Source organism: Carcharhinus amblyrhynchos, chromosome 2, assembly GCF_965287045.1.
Source record: "Carcharhinus amblyrhynchos chromosome 2, sCarAmb.v2.hapA, whole genome shotgun sequence".
NCBI lineage: Eukaryota > Metazoa > Chordata > Chondrichthyes > Carcharhiniformes > Carcharhinidae > Carcharhinus > Carcharhinus amblyrhynchos.
In genome coordinates, this window is record NC_137325.1 from 14,653,740 (window position 1) to 14,675,604 (window position 21,865).

General features: G+C 42.3%; 2 protein-coding genes across 2 annotated transcripts in view; one reads left to right on the forward strand and one right to left on the reverse strand.

Moving 5' to 3' along the window:
• Positions 1-14,391, forward strand: part of gmds (GDP-mannose 4,6-dehydratase) — a 544,463-nt gene extending 530,072 nt beyond the window's left edge. The window contains exons 10-11 of the mRNA XM_080202776.1: positions 13,418-13,486; positions 13,896-14,391. Of these exons, the coding sequence (XP_080058902.1) occupies positions 13,418-13,486; positions 13,896-13,958 (132 nt within the window). The 3' untranslated portion in view covers positions 13,959-14,391. The remainder of the gene's footprint in view (positions 1-13,417; positions 13,487-13,895) is intronic.
• The window catches only part of LOC145352626 (forkhead box protein C1-B-like), a 58,470-nt gene that overhangs the window by 27,402 nt on the left and 9,203 nt on the right, over positions 1-21,865 (reverse strand). The gene's annotated exons all lie outside the window — the stretch shown is intronic.

Consider the following 21,865-nt stretch of genomic DNA (forward strand, 5'->3'; position numbering starts at 1 on the left):
ACCTGTTAAAGATGAATATACCCACCAAATTTTGAAAGCGTTTGAGTGCAGTAGTTCAGACCAACAGTTGCTCTCTGATGTCTCACTCAAGCTGGTCTTGACATTGTTGGCAGGCTAAATAATTATGCGGACGATATCACAGGCAAGCTTTAGTGCTTGATATTCACGTGTGTACACTTCCACTCTGTGTCAGGAATTCTATCTTTACCTGGCATTAGTTGGGATCGGGTAACTCAGCGTAGGCTGGTGATGGGCGACCTAGGCTAGTGAGTGGGCTGTGTGAGTGATCCTCCTTCATCTCAGTGGGCCACAAGATTGAAATTAGGTTTATTCACTAACTCTGACCGTTGTATAAGATTGAATACATTTAATACATGCCGAATATTTTGTAAGTTACAGAAAATGCATAATCATTCATATATTAATAGAACAGTCATCAATTTCAAGTGGTAAAAACAAAATAAATATTTACACTTGATTAGATGCAGAGGGAGCACACAGCTCTCACAGTCAATAGTCTGAGCAATCAACCTATACCTCACTTCGTTTGTCCTTGCTTTACCAGCATGTCATACCAGTAGGAATAAAGCTACATGATGGAAATCAGTGGAATGTGGCAACTCTGTGCAAGGGCAAGTGTCAGCGAAATGCTTTGGGGACCCACTCAGAACCCAGATGGGCCATATGTGGCCCCTGGGACCACGGGTTGCCCATCACTGGCGTAGTCCACCAGTAAATTGGAAATTTTCTGCATTGTGGGGCTGAGAGCTAAAGTGACCCTAAGCATCCTGAATGTACATATGTTGTAGACAGGTGACCTTTCATTATTGTCTGATTTCCAGTGCAGGTAAGATTGCCGTCCAGTTATCTGATGAGATGTTTGGCCTCAGAATTGAGTCTGTCACCACTGATACAGATTAGCAACAAGCCATGAGGGACTTTTCCATTTCTGTCTCACAGTTTGTTGAAATACACTTGCACAAGTTCACAGCAACAGTGTCAAAGGCTGGACCTTGATACGGAAAGCTTTCGTTGAAGTAAATCTGATTATTTTCCACATGATTTTCCTGAAAGGATGTTATGATTTTCTCGATGTATGTTGGCCGGTGATAAATGAGGCTTTTATATGATGTAATGTGAAAGGTTGGTGCCTTAACTTCCTCCTCCGTGGAGCTCAGTGAAAAGAATACTCTGAACAGGGCTAGCAGACTTCGATAAGTTTTACTTTCTTCCCTGTATCTCCCCACTATCTGACAACCGGCTGCCAAGAGTAAAGCACCAGACCCTTCAACCTGTGTGTAATGGGATTTCTCCAACTGTTGCAATATGATGGAGCCAACTCCACGTTGTCTCGCATAACAGGCTGCTGTGTAATTGGCATTCTTTTCGCAGTCCATATCCCGGTATCCCTTGTTTTGTCCTGTTTGCGGTTTATCTCCTTTGTCAGTGCGCTTGTTGAAGCCAGCGCTGACTGACTTCATTTCCCCAAAGTGGAGCTCAAGCATTGTTCGGGCACTGACTACATTCTGTCAGCCCCCTTGATGGACAATACCACTGATTTGCAACTTCCTGAGTAGACCAGACAGTTAGCTGCTTATTTCCCGCCACCCTACCAACACCAACCCCCCCCCCCACCACCACCCCGCTGCACCAACCCACCCCTACCCCCAATCTCTTATCACCCTTGGTCATTAAAAAGGCTCCATTTGCTAGCTCATTTTGTGTTGCTGCAGAGCCCTAGAGTAAAATCGCTTTTATTATGAGGTGGTATCCCTGTTTAGACTTGATGAAATGTGAGATTAGACTGATAAGATAAGAATGCTGCTGCAAATTTCCCCGTGAAACCAGAGGGAAGGAAACTACTGCCCGTACTGAATCGAGTCATACTGGTCTGGGACCGGCTTGAAGTTAATCTGCAGCCCTTTATTTTTTTTTAAGAAAGCACACGTAAAGGGTCAGCACTAAGAAACTTCCGTACTCCAGAGTGAAATTTAAGCGCTGGCCCCACAGTACGAGCGTGCCCACTCATGCCATGCTGATGTAGATTTTATTCACACACCAGAAAAAACATTCACGCCAGCATTCCTTTATTCCCTTGGTGCCTGGGCTGTTCCAGTTCTCTGCTCTCATATGAAAGGGAGAAAATCAAAAGTAAATGCCACTTGAGGCTGTTATCATCAAATTCCTGAACCTCTTCTAGTCAGATGTATTTTTTTTTCAATTTGTAATGTGGTTCTTACTCCTTTGGCAAATGCCTAATGGTGGCAGGTCTTATGTACACTTTGAGCTCACGGCCTGATCTTCTGTCAGTCAGTATGAGTCATGTGATTATTAATCCTATTTTTCAGTATTCAGAGAATAAAGAATGCAGTTCTTATCACTCTATTTATTTTCAAGACTATCTGCACTTAAGTATTGATTTGCTATCTATTGCTAATGCATAATAGTACCAATTAGTTTACATATGAGCGTACCGGTTAGAAGCATGCGGGCCATTCAACCCCGCTAACTTGTTCCACTATTTGATAAGATCATGGCTGATCTGATGATGGCTTCCACCTTCCTGCCTATCCCCTAAGCCCTTTGTCTCTCTGTCTAACTAGGCCTCATAACAGGTTCAGTGACCCTAGTTGAATAAACTAGGATTGTTTTCACTGGAAAAGCAGGAGGGGAGATCTGATGGAAGTCGACAAAATTATGAGAGGCATCGATAGGGTGGAGAATCAGAGGTTTTTTCCCAGGGTGGAAGTGCCAGTTGCGAGGGGGCACAGGTTCAAGGTTCACAGGAAGGGGAAAGTTTAAAGGAGATGTGCAGGGGAAGTTTTTCATGCAGAGAGTGGTGGGTGCCTGGGATGCGCTGCCTGAGGAGGCAGTGGAAGCAGGCACATTAGTAACATTTAAGAGGCATCTGGACGGGTACGTGAATAGGGAGGGAATATAGAGATACGGACCAAGTAAGGGCAGAAGGTTTGCTTTTTTTGTTTAATTAGGGCATCATGATTGGCACAGGCTTGGAGGGCCATAGGGGCTGTTCCTGTGCTGTACTTGTCTTTGTTCTTTATTCTTTTGTTCTTGCCTCCACCGCTCTCTAGGGAAGAGAATTTTGATGCCTTTTCCAGCTTTGTCTCACGTGGAGGAAACCATCCCATAAAATACCATCAAAGACATTGGGACAGCTATTTGTTTTTTTTAATTAGCTGAAAAGGCTTAAGGGGACTTCTGCAAAATCATGAAAGTCACAAAAAGCCAGCAAGATATAAAGACTTGACCAGATTTTAACCTGCTGTAATTTGCATAACTCGGCGACATGTGTTTATGAATTTTTGAATTCGGAACTGGGTGCGCACATTCCTGAGAATTTCAATTAGTTTTAAAAGTTCTGAATTTTCAGCACAAAAAGACCAAAACCTTTTTGCATACAGCTGCTCTTTTAATATCGAAATTGCTGGCACAAGCTGTAACTAGTGAGAAAATAGATCAGAGCAAATGTCATATTTTTGACATTTCTTTTTTGATTAATTTAATCTTACTATTAAGCTGCATTGTAACGCTGGCAAATAAATTTTCACCGTTTCAATAATTTTATCAAAATATAAGAGATGTCTTGATGATTATCCTCCATGAATTTCTGAAACTGACAACTCCCATGTGAATAGTTCTTAACAGTTCTTAATAGTGTATACTGAATAAACATTTTTAAAAATCCTTTTTATCTTTCTTTTTCTCCTGTCCTTTTGAGTTCTTCCCTGAACTCCACCCTGTTTTATAGTGGTCTAAGCTGGGAGGGTATTCGAGTTAGCCTTTACAAGATGGTTGACAAGTAACTCTTAAACCAGCGCCTGAGTTTGGCATTTTGTTCTGGGGTTGTCCCATTACAATCCCCCCTGTGACAATGTGGCAATAATTTGGGCAGTTCAATTTGTATGCTAACAGCCATGTAATGTTAAGCTTTTGTGTACAAGTTTTGTGCAAAAATGTTGCTGCTGTCTTTACATGTTTGAAATGATGTCCTTTTTTTAGCTAGCTCACGAGAAATCTGCAACACATTTTACATAACATTTGCACAATCACTTTCTCTTGTGTTATATCATGATTTCCTGTACAGTAGAAATAACTGTAGCTTAAATCAATAAGTAGTCATGGCCTATGTACTTTTCAAAGGTTTATGAAATTTGTAATAGAGACTGGTCTCCAAAGGTGTGCAGGTTAGGTTGATTGGCCATGCTAAAGGGTGGCACCGTAGCACAGTTGTTAGCACTGCTGCTTCACAGCTCCTGGGTTCGATTCCTGGTTTGGGTCACTGTCTGTGTGGAGTTTGCACATTCTCCTCACGTCTGCGTGGGTTTCCTCTGGGTGCTCTAGTTTCCTCCCACAGTCCAAAGATGTGCGAGCTAGGTTGATTGGCCATGCTAAAAAAAAATTGTCCCTTAGAGTCGTGAGATGCAGAAGTTAGAAGGATTAGCGGGTAAATATGTAGGGATATGCGGGTATGTCCTGGGTGGGATTGTGGTCGGTGCAGACTTGATGGGCCGAATGGCCTCCTTCTGCACAGTAGAGTTTCTATGATGATTCTATGATGATAAATTTCCCCTTAGTGTCAGGGGGCTAGCAGGGTAAATATGTGGTGTTATGGGGATAGGGCCTGAGTGGGCCTGTTGACTCTATTCAATGACTCTATAGTCAGTGTTACACATTCTTAGAAATGAAGTGGGTTTTCCCAGTACAGCTGGATGTGCTAAGGTGTATTCAAGCATATGCAAAGGGAAAAACTGTGTTTTGTAAGTACTTCTGCTGAATAGGAATGATGCATTGATAGCACTAGGCAGTATTGTCATTGGCCGATTGTAGTTCATCAGAATATTCATTTCTCTATGCTCTGAAACGGTGGTCAATTGAAAAATTATGTGTTTTGGGAGTAACAGTTGGAATGTACATTACAACTAGTTGATCACTCATGCATATGAAAAGGATTTAGCATCATTAGGGAAATGAGATGATTATGTTCAGAAATGTGAAGTCACTAAATGGTGACTGGCAATGTGGCAAGATGTACGAGAGATTGTTATGTACAATAGGTTGTTGACAGAGGAAGCTGTTTTTACAAAGACTTGTAATACAGCAAGACTTGCTGTACCTGGAATTTTTTTGTGCTGCGGTTATGCTGCATAACTTGTATGAGTATATTTTAATAGCACGCCACTGCAGGGTACAATTAATTTCAATGCAATCCTGCATTATTCACACCAATTTGGCATTTTTCTGGGACCATGTAAATATGTGACTATTATAAATTTGTCATGGCTGGTCATGCAAAACAGACGATCATGAATTGACAGCCCGTTTTGCACTAGGAGTCAAAGGAAGAGAGCCGAGGTGAGTGAAAGACAGGCTACCAGCTTGGCTATCATCCATGTTGTGCTGCTGCTGAAGCCAAAATTATATCCCACGATTTTGCAGCACTTGTGGCACAGGTCAACTGGTAGCATAATGCAACAAGTGCAGTTTAACATTAACTTTCAATTTTGTGCATGTTCACCAATGATCTTCCATCTCCTCTACCCTTGAAGATATTTACACTTTAATGGGGTTGTATTTCCACAGGGATTGTACACCTTTTTTGCCCCTTTCCCAAGTGGCCCAAATGCATGTGTGAATGTCAACCAGCTATTGAACCACATGGAGCATCGCAGCAATGCTAAACCTGCGCTTGCTTTACTTCACACATGCTCACTGCCTGCAGCTGGTAGTCAGAAGCAGGAATTTGAGTTAGTTTCTCCCTTCAGTTAATAGCTGAATTTAATTGGAAGCATCTTTGCCATGACTCCAGCAAAGATCAGCCCAGCCAGAGGAGTAAATCTGGGAGGTTGCTGATCCGCATGACTCATGTGCTCTAAGTAAATCTACTGAGCCAATACAGGGATCTCACTTTAATTTTGCACTGATATAAATGATTTCATGACTCCATCTGCTCTCATCTAAACTCACATCTCCTTGCAGATGCTGGCAGACCTGCTGAGATTTTCCAGCATTTTCTCTTTTGATATCACAAACATATTGGCAATTTGCTGTGAAGTAAATGCTACCTTTTTGCATTGAGGTACCCATGTGTGAAACTGTTTTCCTCAATTTGAGAGTACTGAGAGCAACTCGTATCTTTTTGCACACTCAGATCACAGCATGCTAAAAATGGCAGTGGCATTAAACCAGTATTGGGAGATGCATTAGGAGCAAAATTGGGATTTAATACAAATTTATCCAAAGCTGGAAGCAGGATGTGATTTACCAGTATTGAACTAAACCACCTCACCAGTGTACAGGCAGTGTTTCACATGTTCACCATTGTAATCCCTGTGTGAAACGCTTGCTTCTTTGAATCACAGAAAGTGTGATTTTGAAAATATAAACCTCTAAATAGACTGCCAGTTAACACAAGTTTATCACTGGCTGCCATGGAGGATTCTGATCTGAAGTAACTAAAAATTAAAAGGTAAAAGCAAAATACTGCAGATGCTGGAATCTGAAACAAAAACAGAAAATGCTGGAAAATCTCTGTAGGTCTGACAGCATCTGTGGGGAGAGAATAGAGCCAACATTTTGAGTCTAGATGACCCTTCATCAGAGCTGGTGGTCTCTCAAATTGATCATTTGGGATGAATTTTTCCAGTAAGTAGGGTTAATACTGCCCATTTTTGCAACATGCATTCCTGGCCTCCACACCGTAAATTTACTTTACTGGATGATCCTGGCTCTAAGTAGAAAAACAATTGTTACTGTGAAGCAGGGCGCTGCACTACAAAAATCACCCAATCCAGATATTTTTCTATTCAAAGCAAGTACAATAAGCATGGCCAGCTTTTCAACAAGAAAATTTCCTTATCACCCCATGAGCTAAAAGTAAAGATTTGGAGTATTTCCTCCCAGAGCTTGGCTGTGGTTCTGCCCCAGTTCAAATAGTGCAAAATAATAACAGCCCTGACAGCAAGTAGTTTGCTACTTTGGCCACTGCAGCACTTCCATTTATATAGCACCTTGCACAACCTCTGGACATACCAAAGCACTTTACAACCAATGACGTATTTTTCAATGATAATCACTGTTGCAGTGTAATAATCTCAGCAGAGGACAATAGTGATACCAATAATAAGCCCCATTGTCTCCTCACTTTGGAATCATATCCACTGTGCGCAATCTTATTCAAAGTGTCAGGCTGAAACAGGTGTGTAGCTCTCCAGTTGGACAGACCAGTTTTCTCTCCAGATCTTGAGCTTCTGCAAAAAAGAGTGGGCATTGTTTATACTGTCCTTCTAACGGGTTGGGATCTGATAGAGTTGGCAGCTCCACAGAGATCAGCTGCCTTCTGTAAAGGGTGCTTCAGCACTGACGTTCAACTCCACCCATCCCTCCAACCAGGTAGATACTGGGAGCTCCCCACCCCTAGACAACCTATGGGGGCTCCCTACCCCTGCTCAGTGCTGCAAGGTCCCCCCCTCTTCTTCACTGCCCGCTCTCCCTGCCACCACACATAAATGGAATTCCAAGAGGGACCACCCCTGGGACTGCCAGGTTGGCACTGCCATCCTGTGCCAGGGCAGTACCTAGGCATGTCCCTTGCTCTCTGGGGGCCATACCTACTCTGCCCTCCCCCCACCCCCCTTGTTTTTAAAAGGCTGTTGTAAATTTTACCTTTGTCGTCTAGGTATGAATATTCAGTGAGGGGGGCAGGGGATGATATGGTGGGGGTTCTGGCTAAACATATTTATTAAAATTATAATATTATTAAATATTATTAAAGTAATATTAAAATTAGGTTCTCCCCCTTTATGGGATGAACTTTGTGATGTCATTGGCAAGGGGGCAGGCAAAAATCAGGGAATGCGATCTCTCCACAGAGAATTGTGTTGATCAGTTCTCTCTGGATTTTCCGCCCATGTTGCTGTTCTCACTGACGGAGAACACAGGGTGAAAATCACCCCCATCTCTCCTTCTGTTAGGTTAGTGCTCTGATACAATCAGGACCAGTTACTCCTTCATGCCAGTTCCCCTGGTATCAAGAAGCACTGTTTAAATAAAAGGACACAGTTCACCTGTCTATTAAAATGTGTTGAATTTAAATGATCTGAGATTTCAACATCAGCGTTATATGTTATTTTGTTGTGTTAGCTGTGTTGCTTAATTTCAATTATTGCAAAATTCAGAAGAAAAGACTTGCAAATGTAATTCACTTGTCATTAAAACATGTCTGATTTATGAGCAAAAAGAAACATTGTTGAATAATATTTTTGGCAATTCTGTTTGTAAAGACTTAATTAATAGTAGAGTTTGTTTGTATAGCTTCATAATTATAAAAGATATCTTTACAAGGTAATATCTGCAAACTTTGGAAGTCTGGCCAAGATTTCATCAGCCATTCAGATGGCAGGCAGCTGCACTAGCACCACCTAAGTATAGTTACCACTAACCAGAACAATCCATAGGCTACTCACGTAGTATCACACTGTAGTATCATAGAATCCCTACAGTACAGAAGGCGGTTATTCAGCCCATCGACTCTGTGCCGACTCTCCAACAGAGCATCCCATCAAGGTGCACCCAGCTCCCCACAACCTCACGCATTTACCGCTCTAAACTCCCTAACCTACATACCTTGGGACGCTAAGGGACAATTTAGCATGGCCAATCCATTTAACCTGCACATCTTTGGACTGTGGGAGGAAACGCATGCAGACACGGGGAGAATGTGCAGACTCCGCACAGGTGGTCACCCAAGGCCAGAGTTGAACCCGGGTCCCTGGCATTGTGAGACAGCAGCGCTAACCACTGTGCCACCATACTGCCTAGTTCGTAGGATGTGTATGGTGAAGGCAATATATGACAATATTCTGTGGCTGAAAAGCAATTTGAAAATACTCAGGTGACTGGGGAGGTGGAGGTGAGGAATACAGCGATTTGTGATGCAAGTGTTGTCTGTGTCCTTTAAGTTAGAAAAAAAAATCAAATCTGTACTTAGTATTTTATGAAACGAGTTACTGTGAACTTTAAGCACCAAGTGCTGTTCCATTAAGGAGATCTGTGAAAAGGTAGCCAATCTGTGTGTTTAGAACTAACACTTCCACGATGGAGAGGTTGCACTAAACCAAATATAAAATCACAATCCAAAGAACTTGGAGATATTTGTCAAGTCATCACGTTTGTGAACTTTTGTTTGGCGCCTTGACAAGACCTTAAGCAACCAAATCTCCATTTCACCCAATTGCCTTTGCAGTTCCCGTTCCCGTGTTTTCCAGCCTTAAGTTACTGCTAAGTGTGTCTACCAACAGTGCCCTACTCTGACAGTCAGTAATCCCATACAGTCTGCAACAGGTGGAAGGACCTTGCATCAAATTCCTGCTTCCTAGAGATTCATGCGTAACCACTTCTTAGCTCAGAATCAATATTTAAAATGTATTCCCAAAATCTACCAATGTAGAATTATTCCTCCCCCTGCCGCCACCACCCTGTAGTTGTTGTGAAGCTTAAAGTACAAGTTGGAAGGCTTTTATTAAGTTCCCAGACTGTTTAAAATGCAAGTATGTTCTTGCACAGCAGGAAAAGAGACTGCTTGCGGATTTAACCTGAAAAATTAACATTGCCTTAGAATGACATTTGTTCACAGTATGCATGCAGTGAAAAATCCCATTTATTCCAATCTGTGAAGCTATTTCTTGGTTAAATGGATTTATTCCATCAGCATTTCACAGTCTGTGAATGTGATCGCCTACATTAGTGAAGGTAAAAAATATTATGTTGCAATCTGCAGCTAAGCAGACTACTTGAAAATGATCAGCTGACAGGATCATCATTGTTATGATTGTGTTGTCACATCTTTAGCTTTAAATTACGCCAAAGTAACATATCATTCAGCAGATACACATCTCCACATTTAAAAAAAAGCAATAGATTCCAAATAGACTAATTTATTCAATATAAAATATCAATCAACTTTGCCAGCAGTAATAAAGCAGCATAACATGCTTAAATTGCTAATTATTTTAACATTTTAGAATAATATATTGAGTGATGTCGTGATGGGCAGCACGGTGGCACAGTGGTTAGCATTGCTGCCTCACAGTGCCAGCGACCTAGGTTCAATTCAAGTCTTGGGTGACTGTGTGGGATTTACACATTCTCTCTGTGTCTGCGTAGGTTTCCTCCGGGTGCTCCGGTTTCCTCCCACAGTCCCAAGATGTGTAGGTTAGATGGATTAGCCATGGGAAACGTGTGGGGTTACAGGGGTGGTAGGGCAGGGTAGAGGGCCTGGGTGGGATGTTCTGTTGGAGAGTTGCTGTAGGCTTGATGAACTGCATGGCCTCTTCCGCACTATTGGGATTGGATTCTATGATTCTATATTAGCTGTAATGTAATATTTCAGGCATTGCCCTGCATTGGATAACTCCCGCAGCAGGAAACACCACAAGAATAACTGCAGACCATTCTCTACAGTGCTGAATCAGTTTAGAGGCATTTTGACTGTCACCGGAATGCTGTATTTTAAAATGCAGTTTTGACAATGTTTTGAAGCATTGTTCTCATGTCTTCATTGTGATCAGAATGTTTACTGCTACCTCCTAATTAGGAAGATAGAAACCATTGGAGGTCATTCAGTACCTCAGGTCTGTTGCAGTATACATATGGCTAACCTGTGCCTAAACCATTAATTAAACCATCTTTGGTCTGTGTTCCTTGGTATCCTTATTTAGCAGAAATGTATTGATTTCCAGTCTTAAAACATGTTTTTTGACCCAGCATTCACAGTCTTTTGAGGAGCAAGTTCCACATTTCCACTACCCTTTATGTAAAGATGCTTTACTTTTTAATTTCTCTGCGAAATGGCCAAGCTGTAATTTCTAAGATTATGCCCTCTTGCTCCAACTCTACAGCATCAGCGGAAAGTCTGTCAGTATCTGCACTATTTTTTAAAAAATGGAAAGACTTGAATTTTTATAGCACCTTTCATGGCCTCAGGACATCCCAGGACACTTCCCACCAATGAAGAGTGCTCACTGTTACACTGTAGGAAATGGGACAGCCAATTTGGCACAGGAAGGTCCTGCAAACAGCAATGAGATAATGACCACAGGATTTTTTTATCTGTTCTTGTTGACTGAGGGATAAATAGTGACCAGGACACTGGGTCCCATTGATCTTTTACAAAATAATGCATGTGATATTTTACATCCAGCTGAGAGGGCAGACAGGTCCCCAGTTAAACGTCACATCTGAAAGATGCCACCTTCATCAGCATTGTCTCAGTGTGGCACTGGAGTGCCAGCCTAGATTCCTGGAATGGGACCTGAACCCACAACTTAGAATCATTGAATCCCTGTAGTGCAGAAGGAGGCCATTTGGCCCATTGAGTCTGCACCAACACACTGTGACAGAGTATTTTATCCAGACTCTTTAACACACCCCATACATTTAGCCTGCGATCCATCTAACCTATACATCTTTGGACACTAAGGGGCAATTTAACATGGCCAATCCACCTAACCTGCACATTTTTGGACTGTGGGAGGAAACTGGAGAGCTGGAGGAAACCCAGGCAGACATGGGGAGAATGTGCAAATTCCACACAGTCACCTGAGGCCGGAATTGAACCCAGATCTCTGACGTTGAGAGGCAGCAGTGCTAACCACTGCGCCACCATGCCGCCCTGATCAGCCATGATGATATTAAATGGCTGAGCAGAGTCGATGGGCTGAATGGAATACTCCTGATCCTATAATCCCAGTAACCAGAACTGCATGTGCTGCTCCAGATGGGCCCTGAACAAGACTGCAGTATTGCTTTCTCCCTTTTGTATATCAGCCTCCATAAGGACCAATATTCCATTCGTCTCTTTTAGGTAATATAAATATATATTTTAATTCACTAATACTCTGAAGTTACCCATTTCATAAACTAATGACTGAAGTGAGGGCAAACATGATAGAATCTTTACAGTGCAGAAGAACGCCATTCGGCCCATCAAGCCTGCACGACAACAATTCCATCTAGACCCTATCCCCATAACCCCACATATTTACCCTGTTAATCCCCAAGACAGTAAGGGGCAATTTATCACGACCAATCCACCTAACCCACACATATTTGGACTGTGGAAGGAAACCGGAGCACCCGGAGGAAACCCACGCAGACACGGGGAAAGGGCAGTCAGGATCATCCCAGCCAGCAATCATGTGTCTTGCACTTCACGGAGACAAATGAGGCGGTGGGCCAACAAGCTATTCGATGGCGTGTTTCTCATTGCACCCAGAGGTGAACAAGTGTTCATCCTGGGTGTAATATTCCATCGGGCTTTCCCGCTAAACTAGCAGTGCCCACGCTGGTGAGAAGCAGCCTGGGGAGTTGAGATGTCAAAAAATGAATTAATATTGGACAAAATAAAAGAGGAAATAGGAAAAAATCCAGATGATGGGTCAGGAAAATACACTGGATTTGACCATTTACCCCTCCATAAGGGCAGGATTTTTTTAAAGTCTGATTAAATTCGGGGGGGATTTTTTTTAATATATTCAGAGAGTGGCACTTTTGGGAAGACAAAAGCCGAGGAACCAAATGGTGAGAATCAGTTGAGGATTTTTGTGAGTCCTTCTGACCTCCGATATTTTGCTGCCCCCCGAGTAGGAATGCATTTTTGATCAAATACGAGTCAGAAAGCAAAATAAAGCCGTCCATTTAATGAAACGCTTCCAGTATTCTGTAGCCGGCTTTGTTGGTATAAATACAACAAGATCCGTCGGGGATATTTTTCCAGGCAAGTTCAAGGTTGCCGCTGACTGTGGAATCGCTAGAGTAGATGTGGGGTTTGAAAGTGTGGGAATGAGTGGTTTAAAGACCGCCGGTTGCCTGCCTGTCTGTGTGACTTTCCGTCTAATCCCAAATATTCGGGGGGCAGATCGAAACTGAGCCAGGTCTTTTTGACAACGTGATGTGGTCACCCAGTGAAATATCAGATTGTTTTATAAAGCAACCGCGATTACACTCAGATTAGCGCGCTAGGGAGAGACAGAGAGCTGATCTAACTAATTTCCTAAGCAGCTAGAACTGTTGATTTTTCTTTCTTTGCTGGCGTTAACTTCTTCAGACGGGAGCACACGCGAGGAACTCGGAAAAAAAATAGAAAGACTGGTCTCCGCAAGTCTGAACGCCAGCGGGAAGGAGTTCAGGGTGGTACGTGGCTGTCAGTATAGATCGACCCCTAGCTTACCCCTGACCTTAAACCTGCAACATCCCAGAGAGACTCTGCGCTGCCGCGGGGGTTTGATTACCCCAGCGCCTTGTGGAGGCTTTAACGAAAGAAGCGGCAATAATCCATTAAAATACAACACTGTAAAACACGGCAGACAGTGACCCTGTGATTTATCTTGTATTTTTCAAGGAATTCCTCCAAGGAGACAGCACCAAGGCGCTGCAAAAACTGGGGTGGAAACCAAAAGTTGCATTTGACGTAAGTATTTTGGAATTACAAAGATGTGTTATCTAAATGAATCTGAACTATCCCATTCTCCTCCAGTCCCAAACACTCTGTGTAATTTGCTGGAATGAGTCTCTTGTTTGCAAGGAATTAATAATTTCAGTGTCCCATTCTCCCCTGCAAGAATTAACAGGGTGAATAAACACTCGCTAATGAATTGCATCTAATTGATTTTCTTTTGCTAATCAATATCCGATGTTGGCTGCATTTGCTGACGCTTTTTTTTTCTGTGCCTTCGATACCTGCCGCCTCCTGGATTTGCCAGTTGCCCTGCTATAACTGCTGGCTGGGCATGAATTACTCACACACACACACACACTTTATTTCGTTGTTGTTTTAGACGGCTTTCTTGCTGAGCTAATGGTGCTGTGCTTATGTGCAGGAACTGGTGGAGGAGATGGTCGCTGCTGATATTGACCTCATGAAGACCAATCCCAATGCTTGAGACCGGATCCCTCTCCCGTATTCGGGAGCCGCCAGGAGACCTCTCGTCCAAACACTTGGGTGCAATGCAATAATGAGGGCTGATCGACATATCAAATCAAACAGAGGAAATGCATTTATAACGTGATTGCGTTTTTTAAAAAAATTAAAAAAGAAATTGGGGTGTTGAATGAGGTACGCTGACGCCAAATCAGTACAAATGACTGGGGTTATTTATCGGGTAGGACTGGTTGTTGGGAGCAATATTTAATAAGGAAAGTGTCTTTTCTATTTTCAACTGCCATTAATGTTGGAATGATTTATTCATGAACGAGTGTGTGTGTGTGTGGTGGGAGTGGAGCGACGCTTTTGTATGTCTTAAATAAGGTTCTATCTTACACTCCGGCGTGTTGCTGCATCTTATTAAAATATGAACGTGCAAGTTTCTAACAATTCTAGTTGTGCGTGTTTTGTATCAATTCTGACCGTTTTGATTCCTCCTCTTCCCCCCACCGTTCCCACTCCCACTCCATGTTTCTTTTACACACAGTAGGGTTGATTTGTAAATGTTACTTTCTACACGGAACCATAATGTTGGCCTGAACTTAAAAGAGAGACACTCTCTCTCTCTCTCACACACACACACATACACATTGTACTGCGCGGGCCTTCTAACTCCCAATGAACAACACAATATTAATTTCCCGAGAGAAAATCCCGAGGAAACCCCTAATGAAGGCATTTAGAATTAAGTGGGAATAATTTCAAGGATTGGGGGGCGGGGTGGTGGTGGTTTAGGGAGTGCAGTCTGGTAATAAAGGATCCCTCTGTATCTCACACCATTCACCCTGCAAATCTGTGCAATTCTGCTCAACTCTTTCTATAATTAGACCCCAGTCTGATTCGGGGGAGGAGGAAGGGGACAATTTTTTTAACACAAACAGAACGTCCCTCTAATACATAATTAAGGTTAGATCATTGAAAATATTTGCTTTGAAATATTTCTTTCTTTCTTCCCTGGGAAAGGTTCAGAACGCGGTTGGATTGCCATCCCATCGCTTTGAGCTTCACCGTTGTATATTGTTCATTGAATCTTGCCGTTCATCCTGGGTCCGGAAATCATTTCCCCCACCGCCCCCTCCCCCAAAGAAATCTCCTTCCTTCCACAGAAACCACCACTAATACGCCTCTTCAGCTTTCTTACTGTTAGTGTTAACCGGGTAATTTTCAAATTGATTAACAATCACTGGGGGATGGGGGGGGTCACCTTTTAACAGCATTTATTCCAACATAACATCTATTTATCAGGTCCTAATCACAAAGTAAATGCACTGGCGAGGCCGGTCCACAACGAAAGTGTGACATTGGGAATAAATTTTCAGGCGGTGTTTACGTATGGTCGCTGACTTGTGAAATGCATTTAAGTGTAATTGCTGTACAGAGAAAGATTTCAGCTATTTCGCTTCCCAAATGTTTGTAAGGGCAACAAATGACAGTCCACTTTAGTCACTGGACGGTCTGGACGTGGCACAGTGATTGGAATGGAATAAACTTTATCCCAGTAAGAGTCCCAGATGATGCGGAGGCAACAACATAGAAAAAAAATGTTATTCAATGATTTTAGTATAATAAGGCGGTGTGTCTACAACAAATAAAATGCCTTTGACCTTTCCCCGTTCAACTGTACCCCCCCCCCCTTTTTTTTATTTGTGTTAACACGAATTGCAATTCCTGACATCAAATTTACAAATTAAGACGGCTGGGGAGTTGTATTTGATGCACTAAAAATGCATGGCACTTTTCTCTCTCTCTCTCTCAGCGCAGGGATTCGGTTGATTTAATGTATTAACAGAACACCTTACAACAGGCTACAGTTCCCAGCAGTCAGACAGTGGACCTTATTGACTTTAATTGGGAACATATGTCAGTAGACTTCACCAGAGTCTGGGAAAAAAAAGATACCAGCTTAGGACAGGATTGATACAGGTGCAGGCGACTACTCCCACCACCCACCCCCGCCCCCCCCCCCCCCTTCCCCAACACACACACACCACCCAGGGGCAAATTAAAAGGTCACACAAAACTCTTGCAGTTTGTAGGTAAACCAGGTAACTTCGCAGGAGAAAAAAATGCAACCATTTATTCATCTAATTATCAAATAAAAAGGACTATCGAGGGTGAGAACAGGTTTTATTTTTTAACAGCTTGGTGGTTCGATTGGTGCCTATTGCCTGGGAAACAAAACGGTGCCTCAAATTCTGACTGACCAGAGTTGCCCTCAGCTGGTGAAAGGAGGCCTTGTCCGCAGAGAACACGCTCATTATTCTCCTTTCTTTTCAGTAAGTGGGTATGGCTGTGAGATTTTACTTCCATCTCTTCTTCCCCTCGTATGTGGATCGCACTTCGCAATTCTCACCGTTCGGGTGTTCGCCAGAAGTGATGCAGAAACAGTCTACTAAAAACCGGTCATTTAATTCGGAATAGCTAGCCCGGGATTGTCGACTTGGTGGGAAATCTCAGACATCTTACATAATAGATTCCAACATTTCCGGAGGGTTTTGTTTTAAAATGATGGAACACTCAAGGTGTTCGCAATGCAGAGAGAACGCAAAATTGACCTTGGGCGGATGACATTTCGTTATGTGCAGAATCTCATCCAAATCGCTAATACATCAAGTTATTGAACACTGCAACATTGTGTGAGCACACACACACGTACATGTATATACACGCAAAGATAGACATACATACATATATCACACATACATATGCATGTACATATACACGTACACGCATATACATGCATAGATATACACGTATACAAAGACGTACAGACATACATACGCACATGTACATACACGCAAAGATACACACAAATACACATACATACACAAACGCACATAGACACGTATACGGACATACATGCATAGGTACATACATACACGTGCATACACAAACGCACATACATACGCATGTACACGGACATACATACACACGTACATACACATACATGCACTCATACGTACACATATACAAACAACGTGCACGCACATACATATCTTCACATACACACATTCACGCACTCAAGAACAAGAAGAAGCGCGCACACACACGCACAAATGAGAACTGATCACAGCTTCTGGAATTGCAAATGTATTACTATAATAGAACAAGGCAGCACCCCCACCCTCCACCCCGAAAATATGTTAATACACAAATTCGTTGAAATGATGTGCATTTGGGGGAAGATGCTATGGTGGTTTAAGCGAACTCAAATGATTTCAGATGGTGAACCCTATTTTGGAACAAACTAGCTAAGGTTCCGGTGATGTGCATTTCACACTTGTTGCTTGAAGACATTTCTCAGTGTTAACTTTATCATCGGGACTTCGAAATTTCCAGGATTTTATTCCCAATGAATACTCCGCGAATTGCTTTACAAATGACAGGGAGGGTGGAGATGTACTGCTTTACAATTAGTCGCACCATGATTTTTCAAAGGTCTTTCTTAAATTGCAAAGACCTTACACTTGAATTGTGTTTGCTAGTGTTATTTCTAGCATTCGGTATTAGTCTCGGCACCATCGAATGTTCTTCAAGTAGGAAGGACACGGGACATAGTCTGTACAAACCTGGATTGTCACTATTCCTCGGTTGTATTGAAAATGTCCAAACCTCCTAATGCGAGCTTGTGGGTGACGTTGGTTGCGAACTTGTAGGTAAGCAATGATGCATGCTTTGTAAATAATATTTCTATTAATAAGGTATACTGCTTAGTGAATTGGACGACACGGTGGCACAGTGGTTAGCATTGCTGCCTCACCGCATCAGAGATCCGAGTTCAATTCCGGCCTCGGGTGACTGTGTGGAGTTTGCACATTCTCCCCGTGTCTGCGTGGGTTTCCTCTGGGTGCTCCGATTTCCTTTCACAGTCCAAAGATGTGCGGGTTAGATTGATTGGCCGTGATAAATTGCTCTATGGTTTCAGGGGGATTGGGACGGTAAATATGTGCGGTGACAGGGATAGGACCTGGGAAGGATTGCTTTAGGCTCGATGGGCCAAATGGCCGTCTGCATTGTGCATTCTATGATTCTGAATAAATTTCTGGAAAAAATGAATGAATCCTCGTGTGCCTGTGAGGAGAAAGAAAGATAGCTAGCTCGAACAGGTTGTACCCTGACCAAGTGTCTCAGTACTTGAACTCTTCCGAGGTTCAGATGACATCAGGCGGTCAGTGGCTACCGGTTTCTGGTGAGCTTTCCACCAATGATCGGCACGCTTTTCCTCTTTACCTGTTTCTATCCAGTTAGACTTTACTGACCACATTCATAACCATAAGCAACTTGTAGCACACGTTACTTGAAGTTCTGGCTTTAAAACAAGTATTTTTCCTCCACTAAATAGTTCTGCTTTGTTTAAATTAATACAACTAATTTCAGCTGTTGTGTTTTCACCGTAAATAAACCAAGACGATTAGCATTCCATCGAACATTTCAGAAAATTGTTCACGATTAGAGCTTGGTTTTAACTATTTGTTCATTCCGACATTTAATATTTAATTATTTTAAATTGTGATTGGAATTTCAATCCCCGCAATAACTTAGTTTTAAAATAATGTTTTTATTTCTTACTGAATTGTAAGAAATTGCTTACAGAATCCAATTTAGTATATTATAGCTGATCCGAAATTTTGACGATGAGGCGAGGTATTAGAATTAAAATAAATTTGTATCATGCAGCTCTTGAGAGAAAATAAGTCATGAAAATAAATCATCACGGTGGCACAGTGGTTAGCACTGCTGTCTCACAGCACCAGGGATCCGGGTTCAATTCCGGCCTTGGGTGACTGTCTGTGTGGAGTTTGCACATTCTCCCCGTGTCTGCGTGGATTTCCTCCGGGTGCCCTGGTTTCCTCCCATTGTCCAAAGATATGCGGGTTAGGTGGATTGGCCTTACTTAATTGTCCCTTAGTGTCGAGGGACTAGCTAGGGTAAATGCATGGGATTATGGGAATCGGGGCTGGGTGGGATTGTGGTTGGTGCAGACTCGATGGACCAAATGGCCTTTTTCTGCAATGCAAGGGTTCGATATTTCTCTATATGGAGTAAATTTTGGTCACAGGAGGTAGGGTTGCAATGTACATAAAAAACACAAAATAATGCCTCATCTAGCGTTAATCTTGTATCAATGTATTAGTATAGTATGGAACTGTTTCACAGAAAATTGGTGCTGATTACATTCTTTTACCAGTCAATTTTTAATTTTTTATTTTAAAATTTGTTCATTTTATTTATTAGTGGGCTAAGAAGCTTACATTAGTAGGCTTATATTAACTAGTAGGCTTACATTAAAACTGCGATGAAGCCACTGCGAACCTTACTCAAAATCTGTAAGGTTATTATGAAGAATTATATCTAGGTTTTACTGTACAGACTGGCTATCATTTGACTAAAATGGAACGCTTGATCCGAATTTTAAATTATTGCGCCTCTCAATGTATTTACAAGAATATTGTAATTCCAGTTAAGCAGCTAATTTAACTAACACATTGGCAGTCTTGTGATTTGATAAAATGTTTCATATTGATTGAATATCTATTTAGTCCCAAACACGATCCCGCAGCTCATTTTAGTACAGGGTTTAATTTAAACTGCCTTTTATTGTAGTTAAAGGTCTTCTCGATGCTTTGGGTAATAACAACAAAAATCCAGGCACTGTTCTGGGAGAAACAGCAGGAATATGAAATCAGTTTATGCAGAGTGGAAAATAAAAATCTTGTGCTGTCTTTTGAAGAAACGTTCTGGTAAATAAAACACATGTGTCTGAGGTCTGCACAACGGCGAGATTACATTGTCTAATTACTAAGTGTTCAGCGGGCCTGCAATTTCAAAAGACCAGTGTCTCTTTAATGTCTTCAATCTGCCCAGGTGCTGCCTCGCTCCAATTTGCAGTCTGTTATCTTGCCTCCTAGAATGCCTGATAACGCGGGCAGCTCTCCCTCAACTCCAGCCGTGCGCTGAGAGAGGAAGTGAAGGCAACCGCTGCATCTGAAGGGTGTCGCAGTCACTGCTTTGAACATCAGACATCAACCGCTCTCTGTGACAATCCAACCCGGGAGACATCTCCCTCGGCTTGACCGTATCATTGGGCAAAAACTAAAAAAATGAAACCCATTGTAAACATAGATCTCACCAAACTTAAAATTACCACGTATAGAATAAACCTCTTTATAAACTATACAAAGAGTTCCCATGATACAAAAATATTTTGACCTTCGGTTGGTGAATCTTTGGAGCCCCACTTTCGAATAAAACTTTTTTGATAAAAGGAAAGAAGGAATGTTTGAACCCGAACGGTGTTTGATTTTTCAGGGAATTTCCGCTAGATTGGGTTTCCCTTCGCCATAGATTTTAACCACGGCGTTTGTTGATAAACTGCAGGACTGCTACTGCAATTCTCTCCGGATTAAACAGAAAGTACCCAGGAGTGGCTGCAGTTTTTCAACTCTGATTATTGTACTCACTTTCCGTTGCGGTTGGGCTGTAGGCTAGTAGAGCTGGTAGCTGGACATGCTGCATATGTCTGCCTTAACATTAAGCTGTGTGTCATCAAGTGTCAATATTGTAAATAGCAAAATCACTAGATCTGCCTGTTTGCTTTCTTCGTGCAAAGATTACTTTAATATCTCGTTTTTAATGGCTGGATTTCACAGTGTTCAACTAGGTGTGTGAGTGGAGCAGCATTCGCTCATACTGTGGGTAATCCTTTTAACGAAACCCCGGTAGGTCAACCGGATGGGCACACACTCTTCAAGCTAGACTTTCACCGCGAACTAGGTGCACGAAGTGTTTCACTTGTATCTTTGTCTCGGTGGAAAGGTTAGTAACGCGCGGCAAAGTTAGTCCAAAGACTTTGTCGGGGCGGGGAGGTGCAGCTTGTGTGAAGTCTCATCAATGCAATTTGGACGGGGGTCTCACTGCTCCGGCCTCAATGAAACACCGCACACATTATCATTATTTACATTGTCGTATTAAGGGAAAAACACAATCCCTTCAAAATCTTGGTTTAAATCAAAGAGAATTGTTCAATGGCTTCAGGAATCCTATTTGGCGTCGGCTTTGCTAATGTCATCAGACATAAGAACACGTTCTGAGATCACATACCAACAGACCCAAAAACAGCTTCTTCCCTGCTGCCATCAGGCTTTTGAATGGACCTACCTCGCACTAAGTTGATCTTTCTCTGCAACATGTCTGTAACACTACATTCTGCACTCTCCCCTTTCCTTGCCTATGTACGGTTATGTTTTGTCTGTATGGCGTACAAGAAACAATACTTTTCGTTGTACATGTGACAATAATAAAGCAAATCAAAAATCCAATAAGGGAGCAAGCGGGAGAAGAGGTCGCCGACACCTCGGCGATCCTGATCTCTATCCAACTGTGAATTCGCACTGTGTTCAGTTCTTGAACATTTCCCCCGAGTCACTAGACCGTTAAAAAGACCAAGTGCCCAGACTTCTCAATGAATCAATGCTGAATTAACTGTGCAAATATTGGAATTTCTCTCCCCCCCCACCCCCTGCGTTGTATTGAGGGGTAGCTGGGAGATAAATTGGGGTTAGCGGAGAGAAGATTTGCCTTTGCAAATCGATTTTTAGTCAATATTGAAATAACTTTATCGAGTGGGGAAAATCGCATGGTCGAGTGTCATAACAAAGCTTCAGAAAGGAGCCCCCCCCCCCAACCCCCTCAGTTCTGTCATTTGCTTCCGAAAATACACAGCGACTGGCTGGTCCTCCTCTAATTCTGGATGATGTGGGGACAATTTTGAGAACCATACCTTTCAGCTTTTTAAAGGAATGAAAAGAAGAGCAGGGCAGATTCTACATGTTAATGAGGGTATCAGTAAACCAACTATAACTCAAA